Source organism: Vombatus ursinus, unplaced genomic scaffold (assembly GCF_900497805.2).
Source record: "Vombatus ursinus unplaced genomic scaffold, bare-nosed wombat genome assembly UNPS02005264.1, whole genome shotgun sequence".
Lineage (NCBI taxonomy): Eukaryota > Metazoa > Chordata > Mammalia > Diprotodontia > Vombatidae > Vombatus > Vombatus ursinus.
In genome coordinates, this window is record NW_020945042.1 from 355,081 (window position 1) to 376,839 (window position 21,759).

At 38.3% G+C, this 21,759-nt stretch overlaps 1 protein-coding gene across 1 annotated transcript in view; it reads right to left on the reverse strand.

Moving 5' to 3' along the window:
* The window catches only part of SELENOF (selenoprotein F), a 43,201-nt gene that overhangs the window by 8,982 nt on the left and 12,460 nt on the right, over window positions 1-21,759 (reverse strand). The window contains exon 3 of the mRNA XM_027845600.1: window positions 2,190-2,253. Within this exon, the coding sequence (XP_027701401.1) occupies window positions 2,190-2,253 (64 nt within the window). The remainder of the gene's footprint in view (window positions 1-2,189; window positions 2,254-21,759) is intronic.

Genomic DNA, 21,759 nt, shown 5'->3' on the forward strand with positions numbered 1-21,759 from the left:
GCAACAATATGCAATATATTTATGTTGCCTTGCAACTATTTACAGTTTGCATACAAAATGCCCCCAAATAATCTTTGTTACAGGTTCCCTGCCCAACAATAGGTCCAACTGGCTTAATGATAGGTCTGGATACAGTAAAATTATTTTATGGACTCTTTCAGTCTAGGTTTTTTCCCATTGTGACCCCACTGGATTTTGCCTAACAGTTCTAAATTTGTCCTTCATGAAGTTAGAATATAGTTCTACCTCTGTCCTGAAGTATTTTAGATCAAAAATAATTCAATTTTATCAAGCCTCTACTATGTTTCACTCACTGTGATAGGAATCGGGGATAAAAAGTCAAAACAAAAAAAAAAGTCCTTAACCTCAAGGAGTTTATATCTTACTGGAATAATTTTTAGTTTAATCAGTCACTGTAATCCCTCTCCAACCCACAGCCCCTTCCCCTCATTCTTTTAGCACTCTTATTCTTTTTCTTCTCTTCAACAAATAACCTTGTCTGTATTTTTAATCAGTTTTAGCTAAAGAATTTCCAGTGTGTTTTGCTAAGTGTAGGTGTTTCACACCAGGTGAAGGGAAATCTTTTGTCTCTTTATTACAGCACAGTGAGCTCACTAATGAGGCTCCACGGCTCCTCTCTGGCAGGCCTTTCGGACAGTTCTGACCTATACTAAACAGCAATGGAATGTGCATGTTGATATTGTGATGACAGGGCCCAAATACACATGTAATGGGTTACCCAGATGCATAGCTGAATCTATTACCATTACTTTGCTAGATTTAGGGGACAAAAATGAGCAATATTTTATTCAACAGCATTCTAGGTCAGCAATAAAATGTATATGCTAAATGGGTAATGATATAACACAGTGAACTCAGAAATTAATCCTGTCACTGTATGAAAAAGGAAAAGCACACTTGGGGTATTAGGCAGGAAGGAAATTAGCATGAAAATATCAAATATAAAATTAGCATACAAGTATTCAGGAAAATCTAAAAATCTTGGCATTTTGAAAATAGCGGTAGAACTTCAGGTAAACTCAACTCTGTAAACTGTATCTCAAGTGACCAGAAGGACAGAAGCAGAAAACCTTGAGCCGTTTTTGTAGTTCAAATATACTCTTAAAATCTTAAAAGTTTTCATACAAGCTGCTTTCTTCCAAATGAATATCCTTTGGAGTTCATTATTTCTGATTCTCTCTTTGACAAGAGTCAAAACCCCTTTCTGTAATCAAATTCTTTGGGAATTCAATCCAAACAGGAATGAAATTCCAGGTACACACAAAGCACTCTGCTGGGCCCTGGGAATAAAGACATAAACAAAATGGTCCCTGTCTTTGAGGAGCTTGCCTCATCCTGGGAGAGGGCACAAATACACACGACAGGGTAAACAGAGGAGAAAGAGCCTAAGCAACCGGGGCTGGGTGTGAGCAGGGACGGGGAAGGCTTCACTGCACAGGCACCTGAGTCCACCTTAAAGGCAACAAGAAGTCTGACATGTGGAGATGGATGTTAGATTTGGAGAATTGGCCAGGACCTCGGGGCTGTCAAGGGGAATGGTGGGAAATGAGAGAGGTGGGATCCTTGACTGTGGAGGGTCTTTAAAGGCAACACAGGCAAAGGAGTTTGTGTTTGATCATAGGCAATTTGGAGTCACTGAAAGAATGTGAGCAGACGTGTGTTTAAGGTACATTATGATGGTTGGAGTGAAAAGAGAGACTTCCATCTTACCCCTGGGGTATGCACATCTTAATTAAATGAATCTGAACATAAGTCCTTTTATAAAGCAAAGAATGAATTGTTTAGCTTCCAGATCACCAGCAATACAAATGAATAGATTTGAGAAACATTTCATGAAATATGTAGAACTTGTTATCTTAAAAATGTTTATTTCTCTTGGTAGTTATGTTATGAAAATGCTTATTTTAAGTGATTTACTTTAGTCAAGAGGCACCATGCCTTAGCAAGTACAGAGCAGGCCTTGGAGTCAGGAAGTCCTGGTTTCAGTCAACTCTGACAACCTCTCCATCCAACCCTGTCACTTAGACACTCAGTGCCTTCAGCATCTCTCTAAGACTATAAAAGGTACAAGCACTGCAGGTCTCCATCGGTTGATAAAGTTTTCAACCAGGGAGCTCCCTATGAATTTACAGGTTTGGATATAATCCCTAAATTACAATTTTACTTACCCTGGACTTGAGGGAACCGCCCCAATTTTCATCCACATACTTCAAGAATAGCTCCTGCATATAGCTATAAGAGGAAAAGCAGAGATATTTTATTGATAGAAAACATCATATGCATCTAAAACTATGTGCAAAAACCTGGAGTCAATATTGTATATACTTGTGAGGGATCAGTAGATATGCAGAATGGTGACGGCTGGCATGTGTTAATCTATCAGCAAGAGTGGCTGATTTTGGTGTATACTTCAAACTCTGGAGAGGCAATGTATCATAGACCAGAAAATGCTGAATCTGGAGGCAGAAAAACCCGGATTCAAATTTCCCAGCTTGACATGAGCGGAGAGACTTAGATGGACTCTGAGGTACCTTCCAGCTCTAACTTCATATACCTATGATTATTCCGTGGTTATTTTACTGAGAAGTAACAAATTATTTAAAATTAAATCCTTATTACAAATCCTGTATTTAAAAAATTAGAAAATTTCAAACTACTGGAATTATTTTATAAATTAACAGAAAAACTATTAATATAGGTAAAACATAGCATAAGGAATTCAGACATGTAAATTATTTTTACCATAACGGAAATTTTGTTGAAAAGGATACTCTCCAAGGATTTATATTTCTATTCTGCAGGATCTCAAAAATGCCAACAGTTGATCACAGATTCATACGATGAATCAAGAATAACAAATAAGCTTGCATTAAGCATATACTTAAAAAAACCCTCCCCATCATACCTTCTCCCTAGTTCTTGAACTTTTTTTTGCATTTTTTCAAAGGTAAAACGAAATGAACAAAACAAGTATAAGAGCTCAGTTCATATACAATCAGGTGATCTGCCTGCAGAGTGCAGGATTGTAGCCAGAGAAGGCATAGGACTGTATTCAGGATTTATTATAACTAGATTAACAAAGTATTATGTCTATGTGCCATCTTTCAAGATATAAAAATATCTTTGTGACAGAGAACATTTGTGCCTATATTCACTGTCTTGGAGTTTCTGCAGTTATAATGACCTCAGAGGGTTTTCTTTTTCTCAGTTTCCCTAGGATGATCTGAAGGGCAGCAAGGTGTAATGGAGGGTGATGCCTTTGATAATGGCTATGGGAACCAATCCCTTAAGTCACCTCCCTTTTTAGTATCCCAGCTGTTATTACAAGTTACAGAATCACTGCACATATGCACTGGTAAAGGAGGTTTCCCTGTACTAACGCATTCCTAGGTCCTGAAGCATTTCACCCCCAAACATTCCTACTTCACTGGCTGGAAGGGACCTGGGAAGCTCTCCAGCCATCCCCTCAATGAGGAAACCAAGACCCAAATTCAAACACAGGGCTGTGACTCGGTACCATTCTTTCTACTGCACTGGGCTCCTGCTTTATCACTTCAACAGAATATAAGCTCCATAAGGGCAAGGGCTACTTCTGTCTTTGTATCACGGGTGCCTTGCAATGTTTACTGAATTGAATCAAAGTAACAAGAATCTTCATGGGTATAGCTAAACATTAAAAAAAAAAAATACATGTACCACTGACTTTTTAATGGTGAAGTAAAAGAGAATCATCTTTACTTCTAAAATTGTGGTCGGACAAACATTTCTGGAGGGCCTTTCCTCCAGAGCTTCTCTTCTGGCTGTCCGTAACGGGTTCTTAGATTCCTAGTCTGTTAAATGGGGGGGGGGGGGGTTGGGGGTGGGCAAGATGAGATGATGGCTTAGGTTGTGTCCAGCTCCAAGATCAGAAGACTCTTATCACGACGCTCCATACAGCATTCTTCAATGTTAAAAAGAAATTTAGGACAGTGGCAGTTGTTACTGAAGAAGCTGTGGAAAATGTAAGGAACCAAAAAATCTCCAAGGCAGAATAAAATTAACTTCAAAAACTGTCCAAAACTGCACAGAACATGAATACTTGTAGTATCCTGGAAAAATTCTACTGGAGACTACTAGCCTAGGTTTTATAGGAAAAAAGTGTCAGTATCAGGGAGTATGAGCTGGTAAATCGTAGATCTTTGAAACATTTTCCAAACAAAACTAGCGCAGAGGAAAGCCAGGCTTATGGCAAGGGTGACCAATTTTCTGGGCATCTCTTAGAGGTCGCCTACTCAAACCAGAGCATTTTATAAATCCTTGAAATGACAAATACTTTATCATTCAAAAAACAAATGAAGCAACGAAAAGGAAATGAGATCCTGGACATGACTTGGAACAATAATGAAGTGGATTGTGAAATAAAAAGGGAAAATTGGGAGGAAATGACTATTCCACTGAATATCTGTAACATTACAAGGAGGGGATTCCTAGACACAATCCAGTACACATGCACCTACCTACTTCAGGGAAGATTCCAAAAAGTTTAGAGAAAAGCTAAGTAGGGTCCTATGGCTTGGTCTACACCATAGCTAGCACAATGCATTCAATTCTGGGCCCTGCATTTCAGAATTGACAAAGCCACATTACACCACATTCAGAGGAAGGAAAAATCAGAAGGCAAGGGGCCAGGAAAGCACATCCTACATTGATCTGTTCAGAGAATTAACGCTATTTATCCAAGAGAAGAGTACACGTTAGGGAACTTAGAACAGAATGGTCTTCAAATTATTCTGCTTGCCCCAGGAAAAGAGAACTAGAAAGTTGCAGAAGGGCAGGTTTTGGCTAAACATAAGAAAAATAAAATTTTCAGATAAAAGGATGTTGAAGAGGGATTCATGCTTCGTGAAGGGGCTGGAGTAGTAGACTTGAGGTCATCTAGGACTCTGATTCTATATTTGTTACTTAACTATTTAATTCAAGTTTTCTTAAATACTATTTGAAAAAAAGAATGCCAAATCTCATGATAAATGTAAGTAGAGAGTGTTAACTCATATCTGGATATTCCATAAACATTAACCTGTCTTTTAAATTGACAGTCTGCTTATGAATTCATTGTTCAGGAAAAAAAAATTTGTTCTTCCATGCTGCACAAAGAGTTTAAATTAACTACAGATTGTGGTAAATTTCAAAGGCCTTATGAAGCTTATTAAAACATTATTTTGATAAAAGCCCAAAGCTACTGCATTCAACTCCTTCATATCAACAGCATCTCTGGCAACACACATACATAACAAATACAGCACTTAATTGAAATCCACATTGCTGGTAAACAATCTAGACTTCAGGGCAGTAAGTATGAAAAGAAATAAAAAAAGAGCAAAACCTGGAATTTCCTGGCTTTTAATGACTTTCAACCTTGGTATTATTATTATTTTTTTAATACCACTCCACATCCAAACCTTCACTTTCTTCCTTTTTGGGGAATATACCAATAGTGGAAAAACATAGCAAAACTGTATGTTCTTTGACCTCTCCCATTGTTTAGATTGTTGCTGTTCAGTTGTTTCCCTTGCTTTGTGACCCCATTTGGGGTTTTCTTGGCAGAGATACTGGACAGGTTTGCCATCTCCCTCTCCAGCTCATTTTACAGATGAGGGAACTGAGGCAAACAGAGTTAAGTAACTAGCCCAGGGCCACACAGCTACTGTCTGAGGCTCTATCTGAATTCAGTTCTTCTTGACTCCAAGTGTGTCGCTATACCCACTGTGCTTTCCAGCTACTTGTATGTTTTAGATTAGAGAATCCGTTTTATCTAGAATTACAGAACCTCAGAGTTGGAAGGGACCTCAGAAGATAATCTAGTCCATGCCAATTCTAAATAATAATCCCCTAAACAATAATAACAACTCAGTAAACACTTACTAAGTACCTGCTATTGCCAGGTACTGTGCCACGTATTGGGGAAACAAGAAAAAGAAAGACAAAGTGCTTACAATCTAATGTGGGAAGACAATGTGGAGCAGTGTGGGAATGTGGGAGGCAATGTGGGAATAGGGAGGCACCTTGTTCTCCATAGCTGAAGCCAAGCAGAGCCACAGATGGCAAGTGGAGTGAGGGGGATATTCAAATTCAGCTCTATGAAGGAAGACTTTGGAAGGAATTGAGTGCGCCACCCTCCATCCCTCCAAACAGAAGCGAGAGAAAGCTGAGGGAGGTGGGGAGGTGTTGAACATCCAAGGCTTGAGTTAGCAGCACAGTGATGAGATCAGAGAGGTCATATGATCTCTGAGGACCTCCAGTGAGGGGAAGCCCACTACCTCCTAAGGTAGTGTACACTATTTTTAGATAGCACAATGTGTTTTTCCTTAATCATGACCAAATTTGCTTCTCTGAAACTTCCATTCTTCACTCTTAGTGCTGCTTTCTGGGGCCAAGAAGAAATTGAAGACCTTTGTAATATATCCTTTAAGTTCTGGATTTTCCAATCTCCACATTCCTCCTTCCAGTAACTGAGGACTTTTCTTGTCTTAGTTACCCTCCACTGGATGTTCTCCTGTTTCTCAATACCATTATTAAGAAGTAGTCCCAGAACTGAACACAATAGATATTGCCTGACAAAGTACTGGGAGATGATCATATTATGGTTCTTGACGGCCAGATCACACTGTTAACCAACACTGACTCTGGAGTCCATTAAAACACCCACATCTTTTTCAAATGAACTGCTATACAGCTTTTTTATAACCTTTTATACCTGTGAAGTTGAGTTTTGAACTCAAGTGCAAGTTTGGCCAGCATTCTAGCTGTTAAGATCTTTTTGGATCCTGACTACCATCCAATGTCTGATCTATCCTTCCTAATTGTGTCACGTGCAAGCTTGATAAGCAGACCATCTATTTCTATATTCAGTCCTTCGAAAAATAATTTAAACCTAATTCTCACATTGTTCATTTTAAATTAACTTCTTTTTGTCCAACTTACAGCTACTAGTTTCTTCAATAAGAACTATTTTAGCAGCCAAAGATTATCTATTAAAAGGTATGAATACCTTCTCTTCCCCTCTAAAGATGAAACACACACACTGGTTCTCTCACTTTCTCACTTACTGACCACTGAAATCTACATAGCAGTTTAAAAATTTGCAGAGCAAGTCATATATATGATCATTCTTAGCCTCATAAAAATGCCTCCATTTGACAGATGAGGATATTGGGGCTCAGAGAAGTTATGACATGACCATGGCCACACAATGACTGAGAGAGAGGAGGAATCTAAGCTTAGCACTTTATAAACTGGGCCCTTCTCCTCTGCTGCACGTAGGCCGGCTCATGAACCCACAAGTACATCCCCAGAAATTAAAGCTATTTAAATTGTTCTTTATTTCTTTAAAAAGCATTTTGTAATTGAAATTCTACATATCAGCTCCCAAATATTTTATGCATTTTGTAGTCATTTTGAATGGGGTTTCTCTTTTTATTTTTCTTCTTTGATTCTGTTATTATTATACAGAAATGCCATTAATTTCCATAGTTTCATTTTGTGTTCTGCAACTCTGATGAAAATACTAATTCTCTCATTTTGTATCTTTGCTGGTTCCCTAGGATTTTCTATGTAGGTCACTGTGTAATCAACGAAATAGGAACATTTTAATTTCCTCTTTACTTCTCTTTATACCTTTAATTTCATTCTGTCTTAATGCTATTGCTAGCATTTCTTTAACTATACCAAATAATAGCAGGGAGTGGGCACCTTTACTCTACTCCTGTATTTATTGGGAAAGCTTCTAGTATATTTCCACCATATATGATGTTTACTTTTGGTTGCAGATATTTTATATTAAAAAAAAAAAAAGAAAAAGATTCCTCTATGTCTATAATTTGTACATTTTTTAAAAAAAGCACACATGACTTTTGTACTTTGCCAAAGGCTTAAAATATAATTATGTTGGTTATTTCCCTACCGTTGAGCCCATTTTTGCAACTCTTGAATAATCCAATTTGGCCAAAAGGAATAATTTATTGGATGAATTTCTGTAGTTTGTATGATAAGATTTTTTTTTTTTAAAGTTTCTGCATTGATCTTGTTCTATATAGTTCTATGCTTTATCCTTCTCTGGTTTAATTACTAATACTATGTTTATCTCATAAAAAGTTTAATAGAATGCTTTCTATCTCAATTTTTGAGAATAATTCACAAAGTACTGGTATTAATTGTTCTTTTCAAAGATTGATAAATTCCCTTTTGAATCCATTAGGATTAAGGCTCCTCCCACCCTTCCTTTATAGCTAGTTCTATTTCCTTTTCTGAGACTGGATCACTTAAGTTGATAGATTACATATTTTATATTTTTTGCAGGTAATACTCTTTGTAGCCTCAGTTTTATTAGTATAAAAACATGCTTGTTCAGATTCTTAAGATCTGGCCAGCCTGCATTAGTGATACAAATACTTAGATTCCTTAAGAGTCTGGCCAATATGGCAGATCTTTAATAAAACCTGTCTTTGGCTGAAAGAAGGCTTGCGTAGAATTCATTCAGGCAGGATCCATGTGTTATGATTTTGAGGTCACAGCACCCTTAAGCCTTTAAACCTCAGCATAGGGTTCGCTGACCAGAAAGCACTGCCTATTCCAAATTCTTCTCCAGCCAAGACTGGAAGGCAATTGGGGTTAAGTGACTTGCCCAGGGTCACACAGCTAGTGAGTATCATGGGTCGGAGGCCAGATTTGAACTCGATTCCTCCTGACTCCAGGGCTGGTGCTCTATCCATTGCACCACTTAGCTGCCCCTGAACACTCCTTCCTTATGCTCTACTCTTGTCCTGCCCCTTGTTGGGAAGGGACCTGAAGGTGAAAGTGGGGAGCTAATTTTCTCTAGTTAAGCCTCCCATCTCCCTTTTCCCTCTGTGCACCACATCTCCCCATGTTAGCCTGGAAGTGTGGGAGATAGTTGAGCCAATTGTTTGGGATCAGGGAATTCCTGGGCCAGCTACTTGTGCCACCCCAGCAGCTGTTCACCTCTGAGACCCTAAAGTGTTGCACCATCACCTTACTTGTAAGCCCTACCTAGGTGGCTTCTTTGGTTGCTGCCTCAGGAGGACTTAATTTCTTGGGCACTCGAGGCAAAGAGACCCTAATCTCTTTGAACAAAGTCTAGATAGTGTATCTGGGCCATGAACTAACACACCCACCTCTCGTTCCTTAACCTCAGAGAGGAAAAAGACAAGCCTGTCTGTCTCTGTGTCCGCCACTAAGAAACATCTTTGAATTTTTATAGGCATGGCTGGATTTTGCAGACTCTGGATCCCTAATTTTGGTCTTACTGCTAAGCCCCTTTATGACTTTATTCAAGGCCCTGGTTCACTTCCTCTAGAGTGGGGCCTGGACCAGGCTAAAGCTTTTGAGACTTTGAAAATTAAACTGACCACCACAGCAGCTCTACCCAATCTAGAAAAACCTTTCACTCTGTATGCTGATGAAAGGAGAGGCCAGGCTTTGGGGGTCTTAACCCAGCCCTTAGGACCTGACCCCAGATCAGTTGTTTATTTTTCAAAACAATTAGACTCCTTGACTACTAGATGGCCTTCATGCCTCTGGGCAGTGGCTGCTCCAACCATTCTGTTTAAAAGCCATCCAAATGGCAGTAAGCTAGGAGAAACCACTTGACAAGTCTGTTGGGCTTGCCCAACTTGTACCCAGAGACTCTGGAATAGACCTGTGAATCCTTGGGGGACATCAAGCTTCTGTCTGGAAAGGCCCCAGCCCCCTCCACAGGATAGGTGGATGAAAAGAGTCAGTCTGTACCAAAGCACACACAAACATCAGACTCTGAACCTACCTTTCCGATATCTGTACTAAAACATCAATTAAAAACAACTCTCCAAATGAAGTGAAAATTGCACAAAGAAGGAATGTATTAAAAAAACAAACACTGATGAACAACAAATTGTATCACTTAATACACCAAACTTTAACAGTGAACATGAAGAGGAAAAGTGAGTTCCACAAGTTGGCTGATGCTAAAATATTTCTCATTGATTGCCTGGCCTATGACCGTTGTGTTAACGTGGAGGAAGGAATAAAAGTTTTCCAGCAGAAAAAAACAAAACAAAACAAACAAAAAACATGCTTAGCAAATTCTGATAATTCTTTTTATTTCTTTTGGTTTTGTTGTGATTTCACCTTGCTCATTTGCCATTTTACTGATTTTATTTTTTGTCTTCTTCTAGTCTTTTCAAAGAATTAGCTTTTAGTTTTATCATTTCTATATTCCTTTTAGTTTCCAATTGACCTATTTGTCCTCTAATTTTCACATTCTCCATGTGTTTATTTGTTGGCTATATTTTAAAAACGCACATTCAGTTCATCATATTCAATTCTCTTCTAATTTGCTACTGCATGTTTTTAGCTATAATGTTCCCCTAAAGTCTACTTCAGCTGTATCCCAGAAATTCTGGTATACAGTTTCATCATGCCCACTGTCTTTCATATTAATTATCGTTTCTGTGATTTGTTCTTTGACACACTCATTATTGAGGATTTCATTATTTAATCTCCATGGGCTGGAAATTTCCTGGGGTTCTTGATCATGTAGTCCAACTTTACCCCCTACACTCCCCATTTTCCCCCCATATGCCACATAAACTCATCTTTGGGTCCATGTTCTTCTACCCTTCCAGATGCTGGTTGCTCCTAGGAGCTATGATTCTTCTTCTGGGCAGAAGTTTTGTCTATGAGAGCACAAAACTCCCTTAGGTGTGGTATGTCTCTCTAAGCACCAAATCTCTGTAGATTATATGCACTGTAGGATCCCCATCTATCATTACAACATTTATCTTTCTCCCCATCAGGGTTTTTTTAAGTGAGACCTCCTCCTTGCAGTAAGTCAAGATCTTCTCTTTCTTTCTCCCACTTTTATTTTCTTCCTTTACCACCTTAACCATTCTGTAGACAGTCTTCTTACTGAGCGATGATGGGAGTTATTTTCCCTTCACTGTTTAATACGGACTTGATTAGGATAAAGCCCATCTCCCTTTATTCTCTATTTCCCCCCTCTTCCTGTCTATTCAGTCCTAAAAAATGCGCTGACTCCCGGGGCAGGAGGAAAAAGTCATGAGGTTTGGTCTGTGGCATGCCAGGTCCCTTCCTTCACCGTGACTTTTAGGATTTGCTCCTTTCTCACCTTGTGTTCTCTCAGAAAATTTCTTAATGGACCTGTTATTATTCCTAAAAACAAACAAAATCCCAAATCCCGAATCATTAGTGTCTGCCTCTGCCTGGTTTTGCTCCCCTTTTACTAGTTGTTACAAGTTTAGTTGATTATACTTTGCTTGGTATCTGTATTTTGTTTATTATGTTTCTGCTATATGAGGTGTTTGTAAGCTGAATAATCTTTTTTTTTTTTTAAGAATGCTTTAAATGTTCTTCTAATTGAAATCTATCTTTTTAAATTGATGATTAAGCCCAGGTTTTCAGGGTACGTAATTTTGGGTAGCAACTTGAGCTCCTTTGGTCTGGTGGGTAGAGAATAATCTTATTTTTCAATTTTTCCCCCTTTATGCTTCAAGTTCTTTATTTCTCCTGGTCACTTACAGAACGTTTTGTCATAAGAACTGTTAATCTTAACTACTTTAGTCTTGGAGCTTGAAGCATAGATTTCCCCCCTCTAGAGCTACTTGTGGATTCTTCTGATTGTTGCTTTGTTTTCTGTGTTCTTAAGCTCTGGACAGTTTTCTTGGATTATTTCTTGCATTATGGTATTCAGATTGTTTGACTTAGGTTCTTTTGGGAGGCCCATGATCCTAAAGTTATCTCTATGTTACCTGTGTTTGAGATCAATGTCTTTTGCTTGCATGGAGATGTTGCGTTTTTTTTTAACATTATTCCTTTTTGCTTCTTTTTCTATGAGATGAAGATTGTCCTTCCCTTCAGTATACCTGCATTCTCAATCAGATGTTCTCTCTTTCCCTTCTTTGGAGGACTCTTGAAGCTGTGGACTCAAGATTTTCTATTCTGCTAATTATTTCTATGTGTAGGACAAAAATTCTGTCATTTCCTCCCCCTTTTATTCTTTAAAATAAAAAAATTACAGTTTGTCTCTGAAACCATTTGAAACATCCTGCTATGGTTTCATGCTTTCTTGGGAATCAACAGGGTTCTGATTCACTATGTATTGGTTCAATTTCCTTTGTTTTGCAACATTTACTGAGAGCATTTGCAGTCACTTGTATGTTTTGGCAGTCACCTTCCCTTCTGTTTTCGTATCTTTCTTGCTGATTAATGTGCCTATGCTCGAGGTTTTTAAATGAATTTTTCCCCCCCTGTGATATTCAGTATTTTTCCTTACTATTATCCATTAAAAATTTTTTTTTTATTACTACTACCTTATAATGGTGGGTATCTTAGCTGTTGGACCTCAAAGTCATCTCAATCTCCTCCCACTTTGGCCTCAGCTAAATGCCAGTATCTTTCCCTTCAGATCCGGTGTAGCATTGTATACATACCAGTGTCTTGCCTCAGTGCCCTCTGGATGGGGCTACAGCTTTCCTCCATCTCCTCATCCTCAGTAGAGGTAAGGTCTGCTGCCTGTTGCCACACAATAATGGGGTGAGGGCAGGGCCAAGTTATGCCAGTAAAGATTATAGCAGCAGTATGGAAATTGCTGAGAGGAATCACAGAGCACAGAGGGTTGGGTTGTGAGCCTTGCCACAGTGTGGGGAGTTGATGGTGTGTATGTGTAGGGACTGGTAGCGCTAAGTGAGAACATTGTTGTTGTTGAATTGCTTCAGTCATGTCTGACTCTTTGTGACCCATTTGGAGTTTTCTTGGCAAAGATATGAGTGTTTTGCCATTTCCTTTTCCAACTCATTTGACAGAAGAGGAAACTGAAGCAAACGGGATTAAGTGACTTGCCCAGGATCACACAGCTACTAAGTGGCTGAGGCCAGATTTGAACTCAGGAAGATGAGTCTTCCTGATTCCAAGCCCAGCATTACTACCCACTGTGCCACCTAACTACCTCAGTGACCACATTAGATATGAGCAGTCTCTGCTGTTAATTAATAGCACTGTTACTTTGTTAAGCTTCTTGGTAGCAAGGCAATGCCATGGATAGAGATTTAGACTTATGAGTCTGGAAGACCAAAATTCAAATCCCACCTCAGACTAGTTGTGTGACCCTGGGCTTCAGGTGTAAAATGGGTGTAATAACCACACTTACTTCCTGGGGTTGTTATGTAGACAAAATGAGACAATACTTGTAAAGTGCTATCAAATGCTAGTTTTTATTTCCTCCATATTGTTAGTCACTTGACCCAGAAGAACAGTTTGTCAGCTATTCTTAAAGTGACCTCTAGAGGCAACTAAATGGCATAGTGGATAGAGCACTGGTCCTGGAGTCAAGAGGACCTGAGTTCAAATCTGGCCTCAGACACATGATACCCACTAGTCTGTGACCCTGAGCAAATCACTTGATCCCATTGCCTAAACAAAACAAAACAAAAAACAAACAAACAAAAAAACCCTCTGAATCATACTCCTGTAAGGTCAGTTGACATACTATTAAAATTTGAGTTAAACATCTTTAAATATTTAGTATGGCATTAGTACAATCCCTCAACTGTAAAACTTAAAGGTTATTTTTTAGGCCCTGATGGCTGAGTGAATGCAAATAGGAATTGTTTCTCTTTTGGTCAATAACCCCAAGGGTCTCCCCCAATCCCTTCAGTGTGAGAGAGAGAGAGAGATATATATATATATATATATATATATATATAATTAAAGGGGTCATCCCATGACTCACTTCTTAAAAAGGCCTAATCACTGAATGGGCATTGCCTCAGTCAAAGTGAAAACTCAGAAAGACCTTAGCTTGAAAAGGCCAAGGACTCCCACTGTATGCTGGGCCATCTCCAGTTGCCCTGATCTACATCTGGCCACTGGACCCTGATGGCTCTGGAAAAGAAAGTGAGGTTGGTGATTTTGCACAGTCCTACCTCACTCAAATCCAATTCAGTTGTAAGTCATGGCATCATCTTCCTGATGTCATGGTCCTCTTCAAAAATGAAGGACAAACCACTAAAAAATACAATGTACTTCTCTACTTTGAATAAAATCTTTGCTAACAGATCACTGTTGGAATTCGTATTTAAAAAGACTATACAATTTCCTTTAAGTATGGTACACATATATGGCCCATGGGAAGATTTTATATATAGGAAAAAGCAAAACTCTTTCTGTGTCTGTCTAAATTATAAGTCTGCCATAATTAAAATCTTGTGTAACAACCAAAACGTTCATATTCCTACTGGGACAAATAGCTGGCCTACGCTATTTCCCTACTAGAGAGGTAGGCACAATTCAATCAAGTTCATTTATATCAGTGGACAAAGGAGACTTTGTGTGATGTATAGGTTCTCTGAATCATTTAAAAAGCAAACAATACTGTATTTGTTAACTCCTATTGCTGTTGCCATCCCATTAAACTGGAACACAATAGTAAAATTCTCTGTGCTTGTTTGTGAACAAGAAAACTATTTTATAGAACTACTTAGTGGGGGAAAAAAAGCACAGAAGAGATATAAATGACTCAGTTTGTAGTGCAGACAAAAGAAAATGACTGAATCAGTAGTTAACACTATTGTGTTGTGAATATCCTCAAATGTGTTCACTGTAAATTCAACTTTTGCTTTATCTTCATTAAAGCCATCTCAGAGTAGGAGCGAAAACCCAGAAAGACTGCCGTGTACGTGTATGTATGGCGGTAGTGGGAAGATGATATGATAGTGAGGAGAGATGTTAGGCAATAAGATATTGGAAGAAAAGTGGCCACCACTACTTTCAATGAGCATGTTTGGATATTTTCCTATTTGCCTGCTGCAGCAAAGATTAATCTCTGAATTGTTGTTTTTTTGAAGATGGCACCCATGGTACAGAGTTGCTGCTGAAGTGCTGTGTGTCACCGTTTAAACCACTTACATGCAGGGGCTGGTGCAAGGTTCACCTAAGATCACAGGATCAGAAAGTAAAAGCTAGAAGGGGCCTTAGAGCTTATCTAGCTCAAGTCCTTCCTCTTAAACCTGAGGCATCCAGGGCCTAGAAAAGTGAAGGGCAGACATGTATTAAGTGGAAGAATTGGAATTTGAACCTGGGTCCTATGACTTCCTACTAGTACTCTGCACAAGAGTGACAATTTCCATACTATTAAAGTTTGTCTAAGTTCTTGGTTGGCTAGTTAACTTCTGTGGATACATGGGTGAGGGGAGGGGCAGCTGGTAGAGGCCCCTGCAGGATTATAAACTCCATGAGGGCAGGGATGGTGTTTTATTTTTCTATTCCCCAGCATCTACCGATCAATCATTGGAATTGTTTAAATTTAACCATGATGTGTGTCTTGGAGTTTGCAGGATCGATTCTGTTTCTGGAGATCTGTGGATCCTTTTGATTGGTTCTTTGATTTCTGTGTTCAAAAGTTTTGGACTGTTTTCTTGTATTAAAGTGTTCAGATTCTTTAACTTGCCATGTTCTTCTGGGAAATTTATAATCCTTATGTTGTCTTTATACACCCTGTCTTCAAGATCAATATATTTTGCTTGTATGGTTATCTTGTTTTTTTTTGAACATTACGTGTGCTAACTTTGCCCTTAGCAGTATCTGGCATATAAGTAGGCAACTAATAAAATGCTTGTTGACTTGTCTCACAGATCTAAGGAGCAGAGAGATAAAATTATTTCTCTAAAACCACCCAAGTAGATGGAGCAGAGCTGAGATTTGAACCCAGGTCCCCTTTCAAAGCAAATATTTCCCCTAATTCATAAGTGAGGAAAATGAGGCTTCTTTGTACTCAGCTCATTCCCTGAGACTCAGCTCAGAAGTCACCTCTACACAGAGCTCTCCTGGGTGTCCCAAGTTGTTAGTACTCTCTGCTTCCTCAAATTACTCTATATTTTTTTCTACGTGCAATATTGTATCCCTCCAATAGACTATCAATTCCTTGCAAGCAGAAACTAGCCCATGTTCTTCTCTGTACCTCCTCCTCATGAGAATAACGCTTTGTACTCAGTTGGCCTCTGAGTTTGCTCAGTTAATTTTTACACACACACCTTCAATTTTGTTTACCTTCTTGAAAAAAAAAGATAAAATCTTATAAAGAAGTTACTTTATACCTCTTAAAACCTTGTTATATTTCAGTCTAAATGTGTTCACGGAAAAGGGGCCTTGGTCCCTTTTTAAAAAAGAAAAACAATCTGTGCTAGACAGTGAGATCTGGGGGTTCTAATTGCACTACTGCCTCTTTTCTTTATTCATGCTTTGCTAGCAGGCAAAGGAACCTGAGAGAACATGGTACTGATTCCTACTGTGCAGAGAGTTAACTGGGAGGGTTTAGAAGGCAATTTAATGCTTCTGATTACGTTGGAAGTAGACAGGCCTATCATTAATGCAATCAGAGGAGGAGGGAAAGACTTCACTTGAAAGGTAGCTTTCACTCCAAGTTGGATAGACAATGAAGCCAAGGCCAAATCTGAGCACCAACTGGGTAAGTTTTTAGAGTGGCAGCATGGTATAGCAGATAGAGTGCATCTGAAGCAGAAGTCAGGAGCACTTGGTTCAATTTATGCTTGATTTATTTATACTTAGTAGCTGTATAACTGTGGAATTAAAAAACCTCTCTAAGACTCAGTTTCCTTATCAGTTAAAAAAGGGACAATATCTACTATTTATATATAGCTCCTTAAAGTTTGCGAAGCACTGTGGGAAAACTTTATGGCACTATTTGAACCTAGACCCGAGTGGCTGGGAAACCAAACCTGTTGCTTAATGCCTAACTCAAGACCTAAGTTATGCTGACCAGAAACCCAATCAGATCCAAAGACTGATGCAAAGAACGTAAGGTGTTTTTTCTCCGTTATACACCTCAAGCAACCTGTCTTATCTGGAAACTACTTCCATTGTGGCCAGACAGCTACTGTTTTCTCTTTTAACTTGGAGACACTAGAGAGGTGAAGTGGTGTGGTATCACCCCGTCTTCAGTTCTCCCCTCTGCTAGATGACTTAATAAATTTCTTTCTAAATTATTTCAGTTATGAATTTTGTTATCAGCTAACAGCACTTGAAGCATGTTATCTCATTTAATCCTCATAACAAATCCTGTGAAGTAGGTGCTATTACCCCTATTTTATAGATGAAGAAACTGGTGCTACAGGAGATTAAATACCTATCTTGCTCAGTGTCATACCACTCATAAGTACATCAAGTTAGGATTGGAACTCAGATCTTTCTGACTCCAAGTTCAACACTATCTAGTGCACTGCTTGGCTACCTCTAACCTGTATCCATACCTAACTCACAGAATCACCATAAGGGTCAAACAGTATCATACATGGCAAAAGCTTGGCAAATCCTGAAGCGGGACATATTGTTTAGGATGGGGACCTTACACCTTGCATTTTCATAGGGCTGAGAACAGTGCCTTCCATCGATTAAGATTTCACTTGGTATCTAATGATTGGGACGAAGTTAGGAGGGAGCTAATGAGACAGACAGACAGATACTTCTCCACTAGGGAAACACTCTCTATACCCCCTCCCCCCCCATTCCTATTCGTGCTGACTTAATGAGGAGCACTCATGTTACACCCGCGCTGCCATGGCTCTCACACCATCAAGTATCAGTAAAGCTTTTCCCTCTTGCTGCTTGATCTGAATTTTGTCTTTCCTCTTCTCATGACCTCACCCCAAATTAAAGGTTTTTTTTTTAAAAAGTCATTTCCAAAATGGTTGAAACAAAAGGAAAACATTGCTGCTGTCTTTATTTTCCATTGTTTAAGGGATGAAAAAGTTTGGGATTCACTGGTTTTGTGATAGGAAGTTTAAAAAAAGGTACCAGTAAAAAACACTGCAAGCTCCATAATACTTCAGTGATGGAAACATGTTAAATACTTTTATGTACTGTTCTGAATTATCTAAGTAAGAAATTGAGGATTAGGATTTGGAACCAATTAATTACAGCAAAGGACAGACCTGGAATTAAAATAACAATGCCATGAAAATATGGGATAGTGGAAGGATATCTGCAGTCAGAGATCTGGGTTTGAGTCCTGGCTCTAACTTATTACCTATATGTAAGGCCTAGAACATAGTAAATGCTTAACAAAATGCTCACGACTGACTGACCATGGGCAAGTTCCTCATCTACAAAGTGAGGGGTTTGGCCTAGGAAATGTATAAAATTCCCTCTGGTTCCAAATCCTATGAAGAATAAGCTAATTTAAGGAAAAATTTAAAAAGACAATTGCAAAGAACAGTATACGGAAACTGACCTTTGAACAACTGTAATGACAAATCTTGGTCCTGGAGAACAAATAAGGAAACACAACTCTCTCTTGAGCCTCAGTTTTCTTATCGATAAAATGAAATGTGGTTATGAGATGCCCTCCAAGGTCCCTTCCAACTTGCAGAGGGAGGGGGCACACAGAATACTGTAAACACTACCAGATGCAGGAACCATACTACTTGCTTTAGCTTAACCTTTTCTTTGTTACAAAGAAGGGCTGACTGTGTGGTATGTGTGGGTAAGCGATAAGGCATCAATAAAATATTAAAAAGGTAAAACTATTAAAAACTGTGGATAAATTTCATACTTCTTCCTTAAATAATTATAAAAATACTAAACATCAAAATAATTGTAAATTCCATGTATTCTTGAAACTACGAATACTATCAAAAAGAAATTAAATTGTTTCTTATCGCCTTCAAAAGAAGTAGCTATTTATACAAATTTACAATTGAAGTTAGAAATAAACAAAACAACCTCATACTTAGGGGAGTGCTTTCTGTCTATACTAAGAATTAAATATGCAATTGATATAAAATAAAGCAGAATCAACCTGAGCTTGTACTTTCTTCCCAATCTGAAGAAATGATTTTGGTTTAGACAACTATTTTCTTCATAAAGAGCTCATCCTAGTGACTGCTTATTTATTACAGATGACAATTTACAGGAATGGCACCTCAAGTTTCTGTTCAACGTTTCAAGAAAGAAAGTGGCTGAGTTTGGTTTGCTGAGAGCAATAAAACTGCATGTAGGATGTTTTTTTCTTAGCTGACAACTTGACATTATATTTAAATGTTAAAAACAATAAATTTAAAGGTAAATTTAAACAGCATCCAGGGCTCCATAAAGTAACTACATAAGATAAATTTAAAGAATGATATTGCTCACATAAAATGATACATAAAGAGCTTAGCCAGTAGCAGAATGCTGGTATTGCTGAACATCATTTCCCACTTTTAGACTAAAGCAGTCCTGGTGATCCTATTATGAAACTGAAATGAAGACAAACATTAGACATATTTAACAAATAATAAAATAGCTTTTAGCTTCTGCCTTGGTAGTAAGAATTTATTTAACATGATAATTAATGAGTGGCATTTGTTAAGAACATTAGTTTATATTTTTGTTTTTACCAAAGAGATCACGTAGTATATGGAAACACGAGAGGAGCTATTTTAAGCAACTGTGAAATGTTTTCATCGACTACAATTTCACACATAGTTAGTCTCACCTCCATTTCTATGTTTTACACCAGAAGCAGTTTGCTTCCGATAAGATGGAGCTCTGAACATACAGCTGTTTTGAGTAATGTTACGTTAAGTTACTTTCTGAATTATTTGGAAATTGAACTTCCAAAGTTAACTAGAACCAAATATGCTGGCTCAGTTTCATGAGAATTAAATCAATTATGTAAAATATTATTTGGTTTGACCTATTTGACTAAATTATAGTTGAACCCTGAGGTATACAGGGCTCATATACCTAAAAACAAGCATTGTATCTATGGAAAATTGGTGGACAGTTGCCAGGGACAAAATCTGATAAACTTTTAAAGGTTATCCGGAATCAAAACATTGTAATGAAATGGAAAGTTTCATGAGGAAACAGAGAGAAGTGCCGTGGGGTAAGAAGAAAAAGGAAAGAGTGTAGAGGAAGGAAGCTCCAAAGAACCTTCACCTACTTGTCACATGTTGCTTAATGCTCTGTGACAGAACTTATATGTGTTCACTGCAGATCCTTCATAGAGCTCTTCATGTGCATGGAAGCACCAGATATCCTAAAACTAAAGCACATCCCTGTGGGCAACTGTAACTTTAACCCAAATGAACTGGAAGTTTGAACTGAATAATTTATTTTATGAAATGTTTTCTCTTATTATGGATCAGGGTAAATGCCCTTAGAGATCACCAAATTCAAAAAAATTTTTTAATCTTTCCTAAGCCAAAATTAACTTTTTTTTTTTAAAGGCAATTGGGGTTAAGTGACTTGCCCAGAGTCACATAGCTAGTAAGTGTTAAGTGTTTGATCTGAGGCCAAATTTGAATTCAGGTCCTCCTGACTTCAGGGGCAGTGCTCTATTCACTGCACCACCTAGCTGCCCCCAAAATTAACTCTTAATGAAAATACAAAGCACAGACTTTCCTCCTCTTTTAAATGTTTCCTGTGTTACCATTCTCTGACATGCTCTGTAGCTCTTAATCATAGAACGCCACACTCTTAGAAGAATCAAACTTGCTAACTACCCAAGTGGCAACACAAAGATGGTGGAGGCTAGTAGACTGCAGGCTTCAGCATCAGGAGGATTAATCTTATGCACTTTCCAAAGGGGGGCTTAGTTGTTCAAACACCCAAAGGAATTTATGAGAAAGCATGGTATGATAAACTTATGACAAACAATGACATAAATTCTACTGCCAGCACTATGGACAAGTTTCAATAAAATTTTCTAGAATGGCAATCAAATAAGTTGTGTTTTCAAGCGCCCCCAGGAGATAGGATTCAGACTGTCTTCAAGCAGCATATATGGCTGGAGAAGTAAGACAAATACATGAAATAAGACTCTTGGGGCCAAATGAAACTTCAAAATGCCATCAAGTGTAGTATTTTTTAAACTAGTTCAAGTCTGAAATGAAATCAATAATTATTCTAAGGAGTCTGGCATAGCTACTTACATAGGAAACAGTAAACGAACTAGGAATTACTTTTTGTTCATATTGGAATACTGAGTTGAATGGACAACCTACTGGTCTTAGCCATCAGCATATTTATCTTGGATAAGCACTGAAAATGGATAATAAGTTGTGCCCACAATCCACTAGAGGAGGGACTAGGTTGAATTACTTTTAGGGAATCGCAAAGGTCAGGTCTTTTAAATGTGGCAATTTTTTCCTTGAAACAGAAGCCCATATTTTTAATAGCAATATTAAAATGCATGTTACTGTATGGCTGTGAGCTACAAAGTGTTAAAGTCTCTCAAGAAATACAATTAAGGATCCCCAAGCATCGGGTGCTTGAGCAGGCTGCAACAAATTGCAAATAAAAATAAAGGAGAGGTGTTGTAAAGGATGACAGAGAAATGGACTGAGTGACAAAGGTAAGCTGGTGAGTGAGAAGAGCTACCAGCACATCAGGGAGACCCTCTAAAGTGAACTTATGGGAAGACACGTTTTATTTGATTTCAGAGGGTAAAAAGGTGGGGCAGATTACCCCCGTGGAATGGATAGAGCCCAGGTTTAGAGACAGAAGACCAAGGTTTGAATTCTGATTTGCTCTTTGTTATCAGTGTTACAATGTTCACCATCCTGATTAGGTGGTCATTCCTGTGAAAGTCATTTAAGCTTTTTAGGCCTCAGTTTCCTCTTCTCAAAATGAAGAGGTTGCACTAAATGATTTCTAAAAGCCCTTGTAATTTTAAATCCCAAGATCCACTGG